At 56.5% G+C, this 20,511-nt stretch overlaps 1 protein-coding gene across 1 annotated transcript; it reads right to left on the minus strand.

Annotated features, from left to right (window-relative positions):
• Positions 1–6,301: 6,301 nt before the first annotated feature.
• TMEM161A (transmembrane protein 161A) lies at positions 6,302–15,381 on the minus strand. Its single transcript, XM_029051392.2, has 12 exons — positions 15,010–15,381; positions 11,601–11,704; positions 11,044–11,124; positions 10,736–10,833; positions 10,213–10,369; positions 9,613–9,764; positions 9,191–9,251; positions 8,935–9,078; positions 8,450–8,563; positions 7,994–8,168; positions 7,640–7,736; positions 6,302–7,442 (listed from the first exon to the last, which is right to left on the minus strand). Exons 1-12 carry the CDS (start codon positions 15,010–15,012, stop codon positions 7,156–7,158), a joined length of 1,473 nt encoding a protein of 490 aa, XP_028907225.1. The 5' UTR covers positions 15,013–15,381; the 3' UTR covers positions 6,302–7,155.
• Between the last annotated feature and the right edge of the window lie 5,130 nt (positions 15,382–20,511).

The following is a 20,511-nucleotide window of genomic DNA, read 5'->3' on the forward strand; positions in this document are numbered from 1 at the left end:
CAAAACTCACTCGTGCTGGGCGGCGGGGCATGGGAGCATGGGAGAGAGTCGAGGGCGGTGGCGGACTCGGGATTAGAACCCGTGACCTCTGACACCTAAGCCCGTGATCTTTCCACTGAGCCTCAGCTCCAGGGGCAGAGTGGGTGAAGGGGGAAAAACCTGGAGGTGAGAAGGGGAAGGGAACTCGTGTCGGGTTAATATGTAACCTGCTCGCCTGATTAAAGATCTGCTGCTTTGATCCTGGAGGAGCCCGCCAGGGGAGGACCATTCATTAGAAGAACCAGGTTTAGGTGTGGTCCTCCCCAGAGGCTTGGCAGTTGAACCGCATTCCTGGATTTTCCTGGCCAGCCTGAAGCTCCTGTGGTGCAGGCAAGATTTAAGATTCTAAGATTAAGAGCAAAAAGCCAAAGGGGTCCCACCCAACTAATAGTAATAATGTTGGTATTTGTTAAGCGCTTACTCTGTGCACAGCACTATTCGAAGCGCTGGGGTAGATACAGGGTAATCAGGTTGCCCCACGTGAGGCTCACCGTCTTCATCCCCAATTTACAGATGAGGGAACTGAGGCAGAGAGAAGTAAAGTGACTTGCCCACAGTCACACGGCTGGGATTCGAACCCACGGCCTCTGGCTCCCCAGCCCGTGCTCTTTCCACTGCTTCTCGAAAAAGAACTACCTGCTCTTAAAGCTGTGGCGGGCCTATACCCTCCCCCACCTCTGCCCTTTAAGTGGGAAGCACTTAATAATGATGGCATTTTACAGATGAGGGAACTGAGGCACAGAGAAGTTTATAATAATAATAATGCTGGTATTTGTTAAGCGCTTACTAGGTGCAGAGCACTGTTCTAAGCGCTGGGGTAGATACAGGGTCATCAGGTTGTCCCACGTGAGGCTCACCGTCTTAATCCCCATTTTACAGATGGGGTCACTGAGGCACAGAGAAGTTAAGTGACTTGCCCACCACCTCACAGCAGACAGGTGGCAGAGCCGGGATTCGATCCCATGACCTCTGACTCCCAAGCCCGGGCTCTTTCCACTGAGCCATGCTGCTTCTTATGGTGCTGGGGGAGAGGGGACAGCAGAGATAAGCGATTAATTACTAGTTATGCTATTTACTAAGCACTGATGGGCCACAACACTGCTGAGGCTAGAGTAGGTGCAGATAATCACGATGGCATCAGTCCCTCTTCCACAGAGGATTTACATTCTAAGAGGTGGGGAGAGCAGGTGTTTTATCCCCATTTTATACATGAGGAAACTGAGGGGCAAAGAGGTGTCTAGGCCTCTGGCATAGTGGATAGAGCCCGGGGCTGGGAGTCAGAAGGTCACAGGTTCCAATCCCGACTCTGCCGCTTGTCGGCTGTGTGACCTTGGGTAAGTCACTTCACTTCTTTGGGTCTCTGTTACCTCATCTGTAAAATGGGGATTGAGACCGGGAGCCCCACATTGGACAGGGACTGTGTCCAACCTCACAAGTTCGCATCCACCCTAGCGCTTAGTACAGCGCCTTGCACGTAATAAGCACTTAAATACCATTATCATTATTATTATTGTTAGGGTGGCCTAGTGGAAAGAGCACAGGACTGGAAGTCAAGACCTAGGTTCTAAACCCAGCTGCACCACTGGCCTGTTGTGTGACCTTGGGCAGGTCACGTCATTTCTCTGTGCCTCAGTTTCCTCACCTGTAAAATGGGGATAAGACACCTTTTCTCCTCCCACCCTAGACTGTGAGCCCCCTGTGGGACAGGGACTGGGTCTGATCCAATGACCGACCTTGCTTTGACCCCAGCACTCGGCCCCCAGTGAGCGCTTCACAGATACCCCAGTTATTAAGTGACTTGCCCACGGTCACGCAGCAGGCCAGTGCCAGAGCTGGAACAAGAACCTGGGTTCTCCTGACTCCCAGTCCCAGGTTTTCCATTAGGTCACACTGCCTCCAGATGCTCTGGAACCTCTCCAGACCATTTAGTCTCAAGGGTGATGGTGTGAGAAGCAATGTGCACGCCTCCTCCATTTATTACTTGTGGCGGCAACCGAGATTTAGAGGTCTGGGAAGGACCTGGCCACCTACTTTATTAAGAAAATTGACACTATCGGGCGTGAGCTCCCTAAAGATCTCCCTTGCCCCTTCTCAGTCCCTCCCCATTCCGGTCCCCTCTTCCAATCTCCCTTCCTTTCCAGCTGCATCTCTAGATGCGATCTCCTGCCTCCTCTCAATATCCACCCCCCTCCTCCCGTGCATCCGACCCCTTTCCTTCGCACCTTATCGAAACTCTTGCCCCCCTTCCTTCACTCCTTAACAGCCGTCTTCAACTGTTCGCTCTCCAATGGTTTCTTCCCCACTGCTTGCAAATATGCCCACGTCTCCCCTATCCTAAAAAAACCCGCCCTTGACCCCACAGCTCCCTCCAGTTATCGCCCCATCTCCCTCCTACCATTCCTCTCCAAGCTCCTTGAGCGAGTCATCTACACCGGCTGCCTCAGATTCCTTTCCTCTAATTCTCTTCTTGACCCTCTCCGACCTGGCTTCTGTCCCCTTCACTCCACAGAAACCGTCCCCTCAAAGGTCACCAGTGATCTCCTCCTCGCCAAATCCAACGGCCTCTACTCCATCCTAATCCTCCTCGACCTCTCGGCTGCCTTCGACGCTGTGGACCACCCCCGTCTCCTGGATACGTCATCCAACCTTGGTTTCACTAATTCTCTTGGTTCCCCTCATCTCTCTCTGGCCCTTCATTCTCAGTCTCCTTCACGGGCTCCTCCTCTGCCTCCCACCCCCTAACTGGGGAGGGGAGGGGGGGCCCACGAAGTTCAGTTCTGAGTCCCCTTCTATTCTCCATCTACACCCACTCCCTTGGAGAACTCCTGCGCTCCCATGGCTTCAACTACCCCCTCTACGCGGACGATACCCAAAATCTCTATCTCCAGCTCCGATCTCTCTCCCTCTCCGCAGTCTCGCATTTCCTCTTGCCTTCAAGACATCTCTACTCGGATGTCCTCCCGTCATCTCAAACTTAACACGCCCAAAACAGAGCTCATCTTCCCACCCAAACCCTGTTCTCCCCCCGTCTTTCCCATCACTGTAGACGGTACCTCCATCCTTCCTGTCTCCCAAGCCGGTAACCTTGGTATTTTCCTTGACTCCTCTCTCTCATTCAACCCACATATTCATTACTAAATCCCATCAGTCCCACCTTCACCACATCGCTAAACCACCCATTCCCCTCCACCCAAACTGCTACGACACTAATCCCATCTCGCGTGGATTACTGCATCAGCCTCCTTGCTGACCTCCCAGCCTCCTGCCTCTCCCCACTCCAGTCTCTATTTCACTCTGCTTTCCAGATCATTTTTCTACAAAAACGTTCAGGACGTGTCACCCCGCTCCTCAAAAAACTCCAGTGGTTGCCCATCCACCTTCACATCAAACAAAAACTCCTCACTGTTGGCTTTAAAGCATCCAATCGCCTTCCCCCCTCCTATTTCAGCGTGGTTCAGTGGAAAGAACACGGGCTTTGGAGTCAGAGGTCATGGGTTCGAATCCCGGCTCTGCCACTTGTTAGCTGTGTGACTGTGGGCGAGTCACTTCACTTCTCTGTGCCTGTTACCTCATCTGTAAAATGGGGATTAAGACTGTGAGCCCCACGTGGGACAACCTGATTCCCCTGTGTCTACCCCAACGCTTAGAACAGTGCTCTGCACATAGTAAGCGCTTAACAAATACCAACATTATTATTACTTCACCTCACTATTCCCACTATAACCCAGCCTGCACACTTTGCTCCTCTAATGCTAACTTTTTCACTGTGCCTCCATCTGTCTCACCACCAACCCCTCGCCCCCTGTTCTGCCTCTGGCCTGGAACGCCCTCCCTCCTCAAATCCGCCAATTACTCTCCCCTCCTTCAAAGCCTTATTACAAGCGCACCTCCTCCAAGAGGCCTTCCCTAAACCCCCCATCTCCCTTCTGCATCACCCTGACTTGCTCCCTTTGTTCTCCCCCCTCCCAGCCCCACAGCACTTATGTACACATCTGTAATTTATTTATATTAATGTCTGTCTCCCCCATTCTAGACTGTAAACTCATAGTGGGAAGGAAATGTCTATTGCTGCGCTCTCCCAAGCATTTAGTACAGTGCTCTGCACCCAGTAAGCACTCATTTCTTAATGTGAATGAATGAGAAACATGGGAGTCTGATTTCCTACGAGGGGCTCGTGTAGAGGAAAAAAGGCCTCAGCCAAGCTAAACGCCACCTGTCCGGAGAGTGTGGATGCCTCACGGGAGGCCATCACCCGCACTAGTATCGACTGTACTGGGCAAGGCCTACTGTGTACACAGCACTGTCCTAGAGGCTTGGGCCACAAACAAAAATGAAAAACAAGATCCCTTCCCTTGAGGAGCATTGGGCTGAAGCAGCTCAGGGAAGGCTATTCATAAAAATAATGAGAACTGTGGTATTTGCTGAGCTCTTTCTATATACCAAGTTTTGGACAAAGCACGGGGTTGGATATAAAGTAAGCAGAACGGATCCAATCCCTGACCTACACAGGGCTCAAAGTCCAAGTGGGAGGGAGAGCAGGTATCGAATCACCATTTTACAGCTGAGGGACCCGAGGCCTAGAACAATGAAGTGACTTGCCCAAGGTCACACAGCAAGCTCTTTGTGGGCAGGAAATGTGCCTTATTGTTGTATTGTACTCTCCCAAGCGCTTAGTACAGTGCTCCACACACGGTAAGCGCCAATTAATACGATTTAATCGAATTGGCCGAACCAGAATTCAAATCCACATTTCAACTCCCAGGTCCACGCTCTTTCTACTAAGCCCTGCTGTTTCTCCAAAAGGGTCCCCGGCTCACCTTATTAATGTCCCCCACTGGGTGGGAAAAGACGATGGTCTGCTCCACTCACACTATGGAGGCTTCTATTCTGACCAGCTCCCCTCTCCTGGGGGTCCCGGGGGTTGGGGCCGGAGCGAAGACCTGTGGAGGACGGTTTGAGACAACAGCTGGCCGGGCCAGGGTCCTGCCTGTGCCATTTCCTTACTTGCACCCAGCTGACCGCCCTGTCCCGGGGTGGGTGGCTTGGAGCAAATGCAGGGAGATGAACAGAATCGACCGCCAGCGGTGCGGAATGGCAGGGGGGCGGGGGCCGCCTCCGTTCCCACTCTCCCACTGTAAGCACCTGAGTTGCAAGGCCTGAGGTGTGAGGGGCTGCTGCCCCGGTAGACTGAGGCCCGGGGTCGAGGGCCCTCGTGCACAGTCGCAAGGTCTCTTTTTTGGGTCCAACCACATCATCACAGGGTCCATTTAACATCTCAGCAGAGTTCACACCAGCGGGCCCCACCGCCCCCAGCCTTTTTACAGTCCAAATTTTCTTTCCACATCTTCTATCTAGTCGATCAGTCATTGTCCCATCACTGTCCCAGCCCCGAAGGTCACGTCTGGGCAGCTCTCCAGAGAGCGGCCCGTCTGCATACCTGAATAGAGTCCAACCGAGGCCCCAGCAACAGCCTCCCTGCCAGCGGCCTCCTGGACTGCTTCTCCTCTCCCCCAGTCAGCCACCGTTGCTGGCGGAGACAGGGCACGTGGGCCACAGAACTAGAGAACCAAGCCATCAAGCCCGCCTCACCTCAGATTGCGGTCAGATGCCATGTTGGAAAAGTTGAGGGGTGGGGAGAGGCCGGTGCGGGCGGCGTACGTCCAGGGACTCGTCTCTCTCTGCTGAGCTGGGCCCAACCCTCCCCTCTTCCCCAGCAAAAGGCCCTCCCGCTCCAGGGGGTTGTGGCCTGGGTCTATCTCTGGTTTTCTAAGTGGGGAGGTGGAAAACTTTAATAATAAGGGTGGGGTTTTTTTGTTTTTTTTTAAAGCACTATGTCAGACACTGAGGTAGATACAAGACAATTAGGTCAGACACAGTCCCTAACCCATACGGGGCTCCCAGTCTAGAGAGGAGGGAGAACAGGTCCTGAAATCCCCATTTTTTGGATGACAAAACTGAGGCCCAGAAAAGTCAAGTGACTTGCCCAGAGTCACACAGTGGCAGAGCCACAGTTAGACTCTGAGTCTTCTGACTCCCAGTCCCACTCTCTGCCTTAGGCCACCCTCCTTTAATTTGGGGGGAGCTGTTCTGGCATGGGCTGGGGAGCGTTCTCTCAGCGTGGGGTCCGGTGAGCCAGCCAGGGCCGGGGGCACGGTCTCAGCCAGGATGGCATCCGACTGCCAGCCGTGGGTGGGGTTTTGTACCCACAGCCCGGGTGGAGGGAGGGGAGAGGGCGTTGACAACCCAAGTTCCACAGGAGCAGGGGGACAAAAACATTCTTCCCTTTATTGAATGAAAAGAAAGGGCCACGTGAGCCGCTTCAGGGGCCGTGCTCACGGTCAGCCAGTCCTAGGGAGTGGGGGAGCTCTGCTGGGGCCGTTAGTGCCTGAGGGCCAGGGACCTGACCCCCTCTTCCACGGGGACAGCGCTTGGCCGGTTCTTGGGGACCGCCCAGCCAGAGATCGGCGCTCTCTGTTCTCAGTGAGACCGACTCAGACCTTAACGCCATGCGCTCCAGGTTGTCCTCCGCACCCCTGCCAGACTCACACTAACCGGGTTCCGAGGAGGAGCTGGGGTGGAGGGCCCTGGGACAGGCGACGGCCTCTTCCGAGTGAGATGCTGAGCCTGGGAGGGGTAGCCCTCCGTCCCCTAGCCCCTTCTCCTGGGGCGGGCAATCTTCCCCGGCACCGCCGCAGCCTCTAAGCCTGGAGAAGGGGAGTGTCGCAAGGCACCGATGAAAGGCCGAGGGCGGCCGTGAGGAGCGGGGGTGGAGGGGGGAGCCACCTTCGGGAGGGACGTTAACATCCCCCACACACACACCTTTTCCGGGGATCGGCGGTCCCGGCCCAGAGGCTCCCTGCTAGTGCACAGGGGAATGGGCAAGCGGCTGAGCCACTGCATCTTCCCGCCTCCTCCGGGCAGGAGTCAGCCTGGAGCCCCCGAGTCCTGAGCTCCTTGCTGGCCCGGCACTACCTTCCTGCCCCTGTCCTCTGGCACTCGTGGGAGGGAAGAGGAGGAGGCAGGGGTGCCCGAGATCCAAGTTGTCCAGCCTCTTCTGGCCCTCCGGTCCCCCCGCCCCTCCAAACCCCTCAGTTACGCCCCACCCCGGGGGAGGGGTTAGGACACCGCCAGGTACTGGTGGAAATAGAGGCCAAAGAGGCTGGTGACCACCTGGCAGGCGGCCGTCCACCAGGTGAGGAAGGCGAAGAGGCCGCGGAAGAAGAGGGGCGTGAAGAGGCCGCTCAGCGCCCCCAGGACTCCCGTGATCTGTTCCACCGTCGCCTGAACGTCGTCCTCCTCCCCGTCCTCCTCGGGCGGGCTGGAAGAGAGTCGGCCGGCTGCCGGGGCCGTGGCAGGCAAGGAGGGGGCCGGGGGCACGGCGCCCAGGCCCCAGGAGTAACCGCCTGCCGGACAGAGGAGAAGGTGAACGGGGCCGGCGGCACCCTCCCCACGGTCCGACAAGCTGACCGCGGTGGGCGCCGGCTCTGCTTCCTTCCCCTCCCGTCATCAGTCCCGGTCGGGCCCCAGGCCTCCCGCCCTGCCCCGCTCTCCCCCTCCACCCATCCGCCTCTCCCAGACCCACTAGGCGGACGGTCCTTACCGAGGGTCTTGAGCAGCAGCGTGCAGTGGAGGGTGAGGATGATGGGTCCCAGGTATTGCAGACTCACCACTGAGACATAGCAGTAAATGCGGGCAATCTGCAGGGGGGAGGCAGGGCCAGGGTCAGGGCCAAGAGGCCACCCAACAGCCAGGGGGACAAGAGCCCGGGGCCGGGAGAAGGATCACGTCCTAGACCCGGCCCGGCCACCGCTCCTCTGGGCGGTTCTCCCCGTGCGCAAAGGGAGAGACCGAGCCTTGCCCGTTCCGACCTCCCAGGGTGTCGTAGACGGGCACTGCCCTCTTCGGCTGCCAGGAGGGCCCGCGGGGCTCCTCCCCGCCGTCCGCCCTCACCTACCCGGCGCTGGATCTCCAGCGTGGTGATGCGCCCGGCCTCCTTCTTCAGCTGCTCCACCCAGCGCTCCGCCAGGCACAGGTACGCCTGCAGGTGGGGCCGGGTCACCGCCAGGCGCAGAAGGCACAGCGCCACCACGGTCCAGAGACGGGCAGAGTCGAACGCCGAGTCCGAGAGGCTGCAGCGTGAGGGAGACAGGGCGGTCGGGGGCCTGGGGGAGCTCGACCTGGAGCCTACCGGCGGCCGGTGCGGGTGGGGGAGTTTCTGTAAACGGGGACCGGGAGCCTGGACGTCTGGGTTCCGTGTGGTTGCGGGCAAGTCCTGGGCCCGAGGAGGCGATCACCCCGGCGACAGAGACCCGCGTGCGTTAAGCTGGCTGGGGAGGGGAGGGTATCGAAGGGCCCCGAGAAGCAGAAAGAGTTCAGAACCCCCGGTTTGGCTCCCGGGGGAGATACACACAGCTGGATGGCCGTTTTCCCCATGGGGGCGTGGTGCAGGAAGTCTCGAGCAATGGGCTTGATCCACAGGCACAGCACCAACACCGGGGCCAGGAAGCTGGCATGGAGCAGGACCCTGTAGGGCGGAAACCTCAGCTCAGCCTCGCCCAGAGCCCGACCGCCCTGCCCGCCGCTCTGACCCCCCCACCTCCCCGGAACCCGAGACCAGACGAGTTAGGGGGGCAGAGAGGAACCAGGGCGAAGAAAGAACTGGGGGCCAGCAGGAGGCACAGAGGGAGACTGAGCCATCCAGGGGTGCCATCCCCTCTCCCATTCTCGGGGCTCTAGCTATGCCCCCCCACCCCCACCCCGGGCTCGTCCCTTAGCCGGGGTCAGCACTCTGCCCTGGCAGGCCTGTCTCCCTACCTACCGGCCTCCCCGCTCCGGATTCTGTCCCTCCCCTCCCCCCCCGGCCCACAACAGGGCCCGAGCCGAAGCTCACGTAACTGGAGCGAGGGCCGGTCGGCCGCCATCTTGAGCGCGTCCAGGTGCGTCTGTGCCAGCCGGAGGCCCGGGAAGGTGAGACACCCGCCGAGGAAGGAGCAGAGGGCTACCAGCCCCAGCTTGAAGGTCAGCTTGGTGATGGGGATACTGGGGGGGGTGAGCGGGAGAGAGCGCGTGAGGGTGACTCATCCAGGTCAGCCCGGGAAAGGAGCCCGAGGTGGCAAATTCTGGCCCGGAGACCCCGTCCCCTCGGACTTACGACCACTCCCAGCCTCGCTGCTTCAGCAACGCCTCCAGGTTCCGAGTGACGCTGGCCAGGCCTGGAGAGAGACCGAGCGCGGTTCAGGAGGGCATGGGAGCAGGGGTGGAGTTAGGGGGGGGGGGGGGCGGGGGCGAGGGCAGAGGCCTCGGCTCCACCCTCAAGTCTCCGCCGTGCCCAAGGAGCCGGGGCTGGGGACCTGGCTCGTAGGGCCCTGGGGGGCAGGGGAGGGAGAGTCGACAGGAGTCCCCCACACGTGCGCAAACACCCACACACACGCCTGCAAGTGCGCCGGGTAGGACGGGGACAGCAGGAGGGTCTAGAGACGGCTTCAGTCCCGAACCAGGGAGGCCGAGGCTCCTCCGGTCCCTAGGGTCAGCACGCCCACAGCCGCCCAGCCCCGAAGCCCCAACTCTACTGACCAGCCTCGAGGCCGAACTCCAGGATATCCTCACGCACCACCAGCACCACCATGGCCAACAGCAGGAAGAGGAAGGCAAAGGTCAAGCAGACGGAGCGCTCCCCGCCCTCCTCCGAGCGGAAGTAGAGGCGCATCACCATGAAGAACACCTTCCTTGGGAGGGATGGGGAGCTAAGGAAACCACCTGCTTCCGCTGACCTCCGGCTCCCCTCCCGCTCGCGGGGGGTGGGCAGCGAGACCGAGGCTGGGCACGGCCCGCCCTGGGGCCCGCACTCGTACAGCCCAGTGGGATGTCCCGATTAATCGATGGTACTTATCGAGTGCTTGGAAGTGTGATCTCTGCCCTCGGGGACCTTCCGGTCTAGCGGGGGAGACACAAACCCACCCCACCGCCGACTCAGCCCCGAGCAGCTGCGGGAGGCCGGGAAGACAGCACGGAGGGGGAGGACCTTCCGGAACATTTGGCCGAAGGCTCGGGACCCGAAGGCTCGAGAGATGGCGGGGGTGAGGTCCGGCCCGTCCTCCCGGCCCTTCCCTTCCCCTCCAACTCCCTCGGCCTTCCATTCGGACCCGGGCTCCGCCTGCTCCGGCTGGAGGATACACGGAGAAGACGACCGTGAGCAGGCACCAGAGCACACCGATGTTGACCTCCTTGGCCCGGTCCACCAGGCAGTAGTAGCCTTCGGTGAAGAGGAAGACGCCGCTGGCGTACAGGGCGAAATCCACAAACCACTGGTACTCCAGGAAGTATCGCAGCACTAGGAGGGGGCGGGGGGTGGAATTTCCTCAGGGGTCTGGGGGCTGCTGACCTCCCCAGCCCCACCCCAACCCATCCTCAGTCAAGGCAAGGGGGTGAGGGGAGACGAGGCAGCAGTTGCAGCTCGTATCCACCCCGGCGCTAAGTACGGCGCTCGGCACGTAGTAAGCGCTTAACAAACACCGTAATCGAATCAGTTCCAAAGGCCCGGGAGGCCCGGATAGGTGAACGACGACGGGGATTCCTCCTCCGGCAGAGCCGGGAGGCTTCGTACGGCCACGGCGGGTGAGGGCAGGGAAGGGGGCGGCAGAGGGAGGAACGACATGGCCACGGGCCCTCCGGGGAGATTTCTGGGTCCCGCGGTTACCGAGAGCGTCCACGGCGGTGATGGGGCTGGTCTCTAGGTGCAGGCTGATGTCCCGGGGGACAGACAGGGGTTTCTCCTCACTCACACCATTCAGCCGTCTGCCAGAGAGGCACAGATCCACGTTCGGTCCCGGGGCGGGATCCAGGCCCGGCTGCGGCTCACCCCGCCGGCCTCAGCTCTGGGGGCTAGGAGGGCAGGACGGCCTGGGTCCTCGCTGCCCCAGCCCGGGGGCCGTGCAGCCCCTCCTCACCGGCGCCAGGTGGGGGTCCTGCCCCCAAGAACCCAAAGCTTGCCCGGAGCCTGCTTACCGTTCCTTTTTGGCTCTGGGCTTCTGCTTCCCAGCCAAGACCCGCAGCTCCTCCTCTGACGGGTGCTTGTATCGGTACAGGCTACGGGACAGGACAGAGGTGGGGGTTGAGAACTGGGATCCCGCAGCCTCTCCCCGTTCCAACGGGGAGAGCGGCTCGCCGGGGATCTGAGACGCGGGGCGAGGTCTGGGGCCGAGGGCTTCGACAGTGGGGGCCGAACGATGTCACGGCCCTCCTGGCAGAGAGCTAGATCCAAAAGCACAGGGTTCCAGAGCCCCCTCCCAACGCCCGGCATTCCGCACCCCATGATTCCACCCACCGGGTCACGGCCGGCCCGGCACCGTGAGGAAACGAGATCTGGGCGGTGATGAGGTCAGAGGAGGTGGGGCGGGCAAGCCCAGGCCACCCGGGTGGGAGCTGAGCCCACGTACCCATTTGAAGGCTCCTGGCCCCGGCCGGGAAGTTCTAAAGCAGGGGCCCAAATCCCACCGATTGAAATCAGGAATCAGAAGAGGAAGCGGGGGCGGCCGGAAAGAGGCTGGGAGGGGGGACGTTACCTGCCGTTACAGAGGAGCCAGCGGGCGAAGGAGTAGTGGGGAGCCAGCCTCTGCATGAGGCTGGCCGTGAGCAGGCTCACCACCAGCTGCACGCCCATGACCGCCTGCAAGAGAATAAATCTCTCAACCACCACCACCACCGAGGGAGCTATTAAGCGTTTATCACAGGCCAAGTACTGCGCTAAATGCTGGGGGTAATGTTGACGATGATTATGGCATTTGTTAAGCGCTTACTATGTCCCAAGCGGTGTCATCGAAGCCGGGGGAGATACAAGTTAATGGGATTGGACACGGTCCTGTCCCACACGGGACTCACGGTCTAAGTAAGGGGGGGGAGGATTTAATCCCCATTTCACAGATGGGGTAATTGAGGCACAGAGAAGCTAAGTAACTCGCCCAAGGTCACAGAGCAGACATGGCAGAGCTGGGATTAGAACCCAGGTTCATCAGATCGGACCCAGTACCCGTTCTTCACGGAGCTCACTAAGGGGGAAGGAAAACAGGCATTTAATCTCCATTTTACAGAGGAGGAAAACTGAGGCACAGAGCGGTTAAGCAACTTGCCAGAGGTCACACACCAGGCAAGGGACAGAACTGGGACTAGAAGCTGAGTCTCCTCACTCCTAATCCTGGGTACTCTCCTCTAGGCCACGCTGAACCAGGGGAGATGCCAGCCTGTCTGGGAGCTGGCACGGAGGGGGGAGGAGGAGGCAGGAGGGGCTTGAGGGTAGAGGATGGAAGGGGTAGCCCAGGGACAGGTGTTTGGCTCTCTTGAACGGCAGAAACTCAATCCAACAGGACTCGCCGGGGCAGATATGAGCCAGCACTCAGAGGATGAGCTATTTTTAGAGGTGCAGGGGCCCAGCCGGGAGCCTGGGCCCACCGGGGCCCTGCTCAGCTCGACTCCTCCATCACGCCCCGTGAGGGGAGGGCAACCACGGCCAGGGACCAGAGAGGGTCGCGTTCTGTCTACGGACCTAGAACCTTAGGCTATAGGGAAGCGGGATGCTCTGGTGGAAAGAGCCGGGTCCTGGGTTCCAATCCACTTACCTGCCGTCTGACCTCGGATGAGTCGCTAACTTCTCTGTGCTTCAGGTCCCTCATCTGCAAAGTGGGGATTCAATCCCCCGTCTCCCTCCTACTTACTCTGGGAGCCCCACGTCGGACCTGACTATCCTGCATCTACCTCGGTGCTTCGCACAATGCTTGCCACGTAAGCGCTCGTTGTTGTTCTGTTCTGTTTTGCGCTGCTGTCTCCCCCGTTTAGACTGTGAGCCCCTCGTCGGGCAGGGATCGTCTCCATCTGTTGCCGAGTTGTACGTTCCAAGCGCTTAGTACAGTGGCCTGCACATAGTAAGCTCAATAAATACTACTGAATGAATGAAGCGCTTAACCAATACCATCATTATTATTACTATAGGTGAGAGGCTCCGGGTCGGAGGGGGAGGAAGGAGGGGAGGAGACGCGGTCTGCACGGAGGCAATACTGGGTCAGCCCCGTACTCGATCTCCACGCCAACATGATGCTTGCAGGAACCGGATGACGGTCGCTCTCCTTGACGCTCCTTCGGGAGGGATCCGGAGGGCACGGACGGGATCTGTCACAGCCCTTGGGGCTCTGGGATGGGTCACGGGATCGTCACCCCTCAATAAGCCACTTGCCCTCCAGCCTAGGATTCCCCTCTCCCGAAGAGCAGGCCGTTGGCACCGGTAATAGCATCCGGCGCAAAACTTTGTACTAGGCTTTGGGGACGTACCGAATAACCAAGGGACACGTTCCCTGGCCCGAGGAAGGCAGATGTGAAAACTTTGGCAACTAGAGAGTTCAAAAATAAATAAAGCAGACGTAAGTGTCTGGGGGACCCCCTCAAGCCTGAGGACGGAAACAAGGGCTCTCATGAGCTTAGGATAATATTCATTCGATCGCCTTTATCGAGCGCTTACGATGTGCAGAGCACTGTACTAAGCGCTTGGGACGTACAATTCGGCGATAGAGTCGAGCCCCGCGCGATAACGGGCCAACACCTCTCTGGGTAAACGCCTGATCAGTCATCACGCTTGGACGACTCTATTCTTTCAAAGTCAAGCACCGGTGCAGTATGTGGGTATACGTATGGGGGAGGGTATGTCTTCATGTGTGCACAGGTGGGTGTACATAGACCAGGGACGGTTGAATCGTTGCAGGGGGGCGTAGTGCGGCTGCTCCAATGCTTCCATCGGCGCAATAACCCAATTAGTTGCTCGGCTCATCCCATTCCGGGGCAGGTGGGGCTGGCGGGCCTGGGGTTTCCCAAACCTTCTCGGTCCAGTTTCCCTTTTGGATTCGCCCCTCCCCGCAATCCCCACCCTCGTTTCTCCCCATCGCTTCCCGGCAAGTCCGCCTTTACCCAAATCCCTCCAACTTCCCTACTGGGGCTCCCCCAAGGAGTGGGCAACCCACTCGAAACCCCGCGGAATCCCTCGTGTGCCGCCCAAACTAGCCGGTCCGCACCCACCAACCAATCCATGCAGAGAAGCAGCGAGGCAAGAGCCGGGGCTTGAGGAGTCAGAGGTCCTGGGTTCGAATCCCGGCTCCACCATCTGTCTGCTGTCCCCCGATTAGACTGTAAGCCCGTCAATGGGCAGGGACTGCCTCTGTTGCCGATCTGTACATTCCAAGCGCTTAGTACGGTGCTCTGCACATAGTAAGCGCTCAATAAATACTACCGAATGAATGACTTTGGGCAAGTCACTTCACTGGGCCTCAGTTCCCTCATCTGGAAAATGGGAAGGAAGACTGGGAGCCCCACGAGGGACCGCCTGATGAACCCGTAGCTCCCCCGGCGCTTAGAACAGTGCTTGGCACATAGGAAGCGCTTAACAAATACCAACATTATTATTATTACTTATTAATAATGTTGGTATTTGTTAAGCGCTATGTGCAGAGCACTGTTCTAAGCGCTGGGGTATACAGGGTAATCAGGTTGCCCCACATGAGGCTCACAGTCTTAATCCCCATTTTACGGATGAGGGAACTGAGGCCCAGTGAAGTGACTTGCCCACAGTCACGCGGCTGACAAGGGGCAGAGCCGGGATTCGAACCCACGACCTCTGATTCCCAAGCCCGGGTTCTTTCCACTGAGCCATGCTGCCTCTCGAGCTACTTATTGAGCGCTTACTACGGGCGGAGCCCCGTACTAGGCGCTCGGGGGTGTGCAATAGATGCGAATCGGCAGACACGTCCCCTGCCCACGACGAGGTCACCGTCCTTAGAGGAAAGGGCACGTTGTCTCTGCCCGGCTTGGCTCTCGAGCCTGCGAGCCCGGGGAGAGAGAGGGAGAGAGAGACGGCGGCCCTCTCACCGGAGGCGTCCGACCGAGTACCTTTTTACCCCTGCAACGAAAGGGTTGAGGCCCAAGCCCGCAACTCACCATAGTGGAGGTTCCAGGCCGCAGCCGACGGGGCAACAGCTGCAGGCAGAGGAGGCAAAGGAAGAGAAAGGGAACCGCGACCACCTCCGTCCCGCTCTTTAAAAGGCTCCGGCGAAACGGAGCGGAGTCCCCGCCCTGCAGGCCGCACTGGCCAATCGCAAGCAGCCCTGGGGGTGATTGACGGGCGCCCAGCCAATCGCAGGACGGATGGAGGGGCTCCGCGGAAGAGCGCCGCCGGGCTTGACCCTGTGACCTCTCCCTCGGAGCGAGCGGGCGGGACCGCTTGGCATGCCGGGAGTTGTAGTTTTCGGCGGCGGCCTGCCCGGCCCTCCGAGCCTCGGGGCCGAGAAGAGGAACAAAGATGGGTGGGGACGGGGGAGAGGCAGCTGGAAAAGACAAAAATATCTAAAATAATAATGTTGGTATTTGTTAAGAGGAGCAGCGTGGCTCAGTGGAAAGAGCCCGGGCTTGGGAGTCAGAGGTCATGGGTTCGAATCCCAACTCTGCCCCTTGTCAGCTGTGTGACTGTGGGCAAGTCACTTCACTTCTCTGTGCCTCAGTTCCCTCATCTGTAAAATGGGGATTAAGACTGTGAGCCTCACATGGGACAACTTGATTACCCTGTATCTCCCCCAGCGCTTAGAACAGTGCTCTGCCCTCTGCCCCTTAGCTGTGTGACTGTGGGCAAGTCACTTCACTTCTCTGTGCCTCAGCTCCCTCATCTGTAAAATGGGAGTGAAGACTGTGAGCCTCACGTGGGACAACCTCATTCCCCTGTATCTACCCCAGCGCTTAGAACGGTGCTCTGCACGTAGTAAGCGCTTAACAAATACCAACGTTATTATTAAGCGCTTACTATGTGCAGAGCACCGTTCTAAGCGCTGGGGGAGATACAGGGTCATCAGGAACCCGACTGACTTAATATCAGAGGCAGCCGTAAATTTCCTCATCTGCCTGGGCTGGCCTGTGAAGGAGGCAGGAGGCTGGGCCTCTGCGCTGGAAGTCGCTTCCAGTCCTAGGTTGTTTAAAGATGGTCCGTTGCATCCCAGCCCGAAGTGAGACCGAACAGGGCGCTGGCAAAGAGGCAGAGTGGTGGCAACCGTTCATAACACGGGGCCGGGGGAGAGGGGACTCGTGCTTAACCTGCAAAACCCCCACGACTGTTGGGCGGGGTCGGGGGCCCCCGGGAGAACTCAGTAAATGTGCAGAGTAAAGCTATCAATCAATGAATGCTATCCGTTTTTTCATGGTATTTAATAATTGTGGTATGTGTTAAGAGCGTACAGTGTGCCAGGCACTGTGCTAAGCGCTGGGGTAGATACAAGCTTGTCAGGTTGGACGCAGTCCCCGTCCCACATGGGGCTCACAGTCTCAACCCCCATTTTACAGATGAGGGAACCGAGGCCCAGAGGAGGGAAGTGACTTGCCCAAGTGCAGAAACGTTCCGGGCATGTCTTCTCCCCTTCTTAAACACCTCCAGTGGTTGCCTATCAACCTTCGCTCCAAACAAAAACTCCTCACTCTAGGCTTCAAGGCTCTCCATCACCTTGCCCCTTCCTACCTCTCCTCCCTTTTCTCTTTCTACCGCCCACCCCGCACGCTCCGCTCCTCCGCCGCCCACCTCCTCACCGTCCCTCGGTCTCGCCTATCCCGCCGTCGACCCCCGGGCCACGTCCTCCCGGGTCCTGGAATGCCCTCCCTCCTCACCTCAGACAATCTAATTCTCTTCCCCTCTTCAAATCCCTACTTAAAACTCACCTCCTCCAAGAGGCCTTCCCAAACTGAGCTCCCCCCTTTTTCCTGCTCCCTCTACCCCCCCTTCACCTCTCCGCAGCTAAACCCTCTTCTCCCCCCTTTTTCTCTCCTCCTCCCCCTCTCCCGTCCCACCCCCTCAGCACTGTACTGTCTGCTCGACTGTCTATATCTTTATCACCCTATTTATTTTGTTTATTTTGTTTAATGAGATGTACATCACCCTTATTCTATTTAGTTGCCATTGTTTTTATGAGATGTTCTTCCCCTTGACTCTATTTATTGCCATCGTTCTTGTCTGTCTGTCTCCCCCAATTAGACTGTAAGCCCCTCAGAGGGCAGGGACTGTCTCTATCTGCTGCCGATTTGTCCATTCCAAGCGCTTAGTACAGTGTTCTGCACATAGTAAGCGCTCAATAAATACTATTGAATGAATGAATGAATGAAGTGGCTTGACCGAGGTCACACAGCAGCCAAGCGGTGAAGCTGGGATTAGACACCTTGACCTTCCTACTCCCAGGCCTATATAGTCTATTCACTATACCGTGCTGGTATTTGTTAAGCGCTTAGCATGTGTCAGGCGCTTTTCTAAGCGCAAGGTATTTGTTAAGCGCTTACCGTGTGTCAGGCGCTTTTCTAAGCACAAGGTGATCGGGTTGGACACAGCCCCTATCCTAAGTGGGGCTCACCATCTTAATCCCCATTTTACAGGGAAGGTAACCGGGGGAAAGAGAAGTTAAGTGACTTGCCCAAGGTCACACGGCAGAGAAATGGTGCTGGCAGGATGAGAACCCAGGTCCATCCGTTCATTCAATCGTATTTATCGAATGCTTACTGTGTGTAGAGCACTGTACTGAACGCTTGGAAAGTACAATTCAGCAATAAAGAGAGACGATCCCTGCCCACACCGGGCTTAGAGTCCAGAAGGGGAGAGACAGACATCAAAACAAGTAAACAGACACCAATATAAATAAATAGGATTATAGATATATACACATGTATATAGAGAAGCAGCGTGACTCAGTGGAAAGAGCCCGGGCTTGGGAGTCAGAGGTCATGGGTTCAGATCCTGGCTCTGCCACTTCTCAGCTGTGTGACTGTGGGCAGGTCACTTAACTTCTCTGTGCCTCAGTTACCTCATCTGTAAAATGGGGATTAAGACTGTGAGCCTCATGTGGGACAACCTGATGACCCTGTATCTACCCTAGCGCTTAAAACAGTGCTCTGCACATAGTAAGCGCTTAACAAATACTAACATTATTATTATTATTATAATATATGTTCTTCTGACTCCCAGGCCCGTGCTTTAACCACTAGGCCATGCTGCTGATCAATTGAACACTTACTGTGTGCAGAACACGGAACTAAGTGCTTGGAAGTATACAACACAGTTCGTAGACACGTCCCCAAGCCCACAAGGGGCTGACAATCTAGAGGGGCCTGTCTGTAAGAAGGTGAAGCCCTGCTAGTCCAGACTTGGAGGAAGAAGCTCCAAGTAGAGGAGCTTGAAGTGGTGAGATGAGCTGGGAGCTCCTAAATTTCACTCCCTCACCAAAAAAATAAATAAATAAATTCCCAGGTGGATTTTGGCTCCCCTGACAATCAATCAGTGGTATTTACTGAGCGCAAACTAAGTGCTAGCCACTGTACTAAGCACTTGGGAGAGCACAAGAGCAGCAAGCCACCCAATCCTGTCCCTCAAAGAGGTTTCAATTGAATAGGGAAGACGGAAAAATTATTCTGTGATAGCAAAGGCAGTTTGAAGAATGAGGATAATGCAGGAAACCATCAATCAATCATTCAGCGGTATTAATTGAGCGCTTACTGTGTGCAGAGCACTGTACTAAGCACTTGGGAGAGTATCGTACAACAGACACACTCCCTGCCTGCAAAGAGCTTACAGTCTAAAGGAAAACAGCAATACTATTATTATTATTGCTTATATTTGTATATTTGTATAATTATACTACACATTATAATGTATCATATATAATATTACATAATATAATCTATTGTATATCGTTACTGATTATGATTACTAATTATTACGTCATTACTAATAATCTAGACTCTAAGCTCGTTGTGGGCAGGGAATGTGTCTTTATTGTTGTATTGTACTCTCTGTGTACAGTGTTCTGCACACAGCGATCGCTAAATAAATATGATTGAATAGAATTGAATTACTAACAACAATAGCATTTCTTTAGCAGTTTCTGCATGCTAAAGAACTGTGCTAAACACTGGGGTAGGTTCAAGATAAATTCAATCCCTATCCCACAATCTGGTAGAGTACTAGAAACTCTCCAGGTGCGCCCCTGATGATGATGTTGGTATTTGTTAAGCGCTTACTATGTGCAGAGCACTGTTCTAAGCGCTGGGGTAGACACGGGGAATCAAGTTGTCCCACGTGGGGCTCACAGTCTTAATCCCCATTTTACAGATGAGGTAACTGAGGCACAGAGAAGTGAAGTGACTTGCCCACAGTCACACAGCTGACAAGTGGCAGAGCTGGGATTCGAACTCATGACCTCTGACTCCAAAGCCCGTGCTCTTTTCCACTGAGCCACGCTGCCTCTCACCCCTGAGGGGGTGCTTTGTGCCAGGAACTGTACTAAAAGCTGGGGAAGATACAAGATAATCGAGTTGGACCCAATCCACGTCCCATGTCGGGCTCACAGCCTTAATCCCCGTTTTACAGTTGCGGTAACTGAGGCACAGAGAAGTTAGGGGACTTGTCCAAGGTCACACAGAAGACAGGCGGTGAAGCTTTGCTTTATCCACTCGGCCACACCGCTTAAAGAAAATCGGTTTACCTTTGGGCAAAGATGTCCAGTGAAGCTCCTGAGCCGAATATAGTACTGAACCCCATGCTCCCTCTCAGATTACCTGACTGTATTTTAAAAGTCTCCCAACCCCCAAGACTTCTGGTCTTTGGCTACTGTCTCTTCTGCCACTTCCTCAATATGGACTGGTAGGTCTCTGGAGGCAGGGACAGGGTCTGCATTCCCGTGGGATTCCACAGAAACTTGTTGGCTTATTATCCAAAATGCCTCGGGTTCTCAGTTCTCGAGATCTTTCTGCTCTTTCAAATGGAAGAATAATGGCACTCGTTAAACACTAACAACGAACCAATCACCAGGGCAGATACGGAACAACTCTCCGACTACAACCAGGCCCGCACACTTCGCTCCTCTAATGCCAACCTTCTCGGTGCATCTCGATCTCGTCTACCTCGCCGCCGACCCCCAGCCCACATCCTGCCTCTGGCCTGAAACGCCCTCCCTCCTCAGATCGGACCGACAGTTACTCTCCCTCCCATTCAAATAGCCTTACTGAAGGCATATAAGCACTTAATACGGTGCTTTGCACACAGTAAGCGCTCAAGAAATACGATTGAACCTCGAACATCTCCTCCAAGAGGCCTTCCCTGACTAAGCCCTCCTTTCCTCCTCTCCCACTCCCTTCTGCATCACCCTGACTTGCTCCCTCTATTCATCCCCCCTCCCAGCCCCACAGCACTTATGTCCATATCTGTAATTTATTTATATTAATGTCTGTCTCCTCCTCTAGATTGTGAGCTCATCGTGGGTAGGAAATGTGTCTACTTATTGTTATATTGTACTTTCCCAAGCGCTTAGCACAGTGCTGTGCACACACAGTAAGTGTTCAATAAATACAATTGAATGAATGAACAATCAGATCAGACAGATATTTAATGCCCATTTTACAGATGAGGAAACCGAGGCGAAG

Source organism: Ornithorhynchus anatinus, chromosome X1 (assembly GCF_004115215.2).
Source record: "Ornithorhynchus anatinus isolate Pmale09 chromosome X1, mOrnAna1.pri.v4, whole genome shotgun sequence".
Lineage (NCBI taxonomy): Eukaryota > Metazoa > Chordata > Mammalia > Monotremata > Ornithorhynchidae > Ornithorhynchus > Ornithorhynchus anatinus.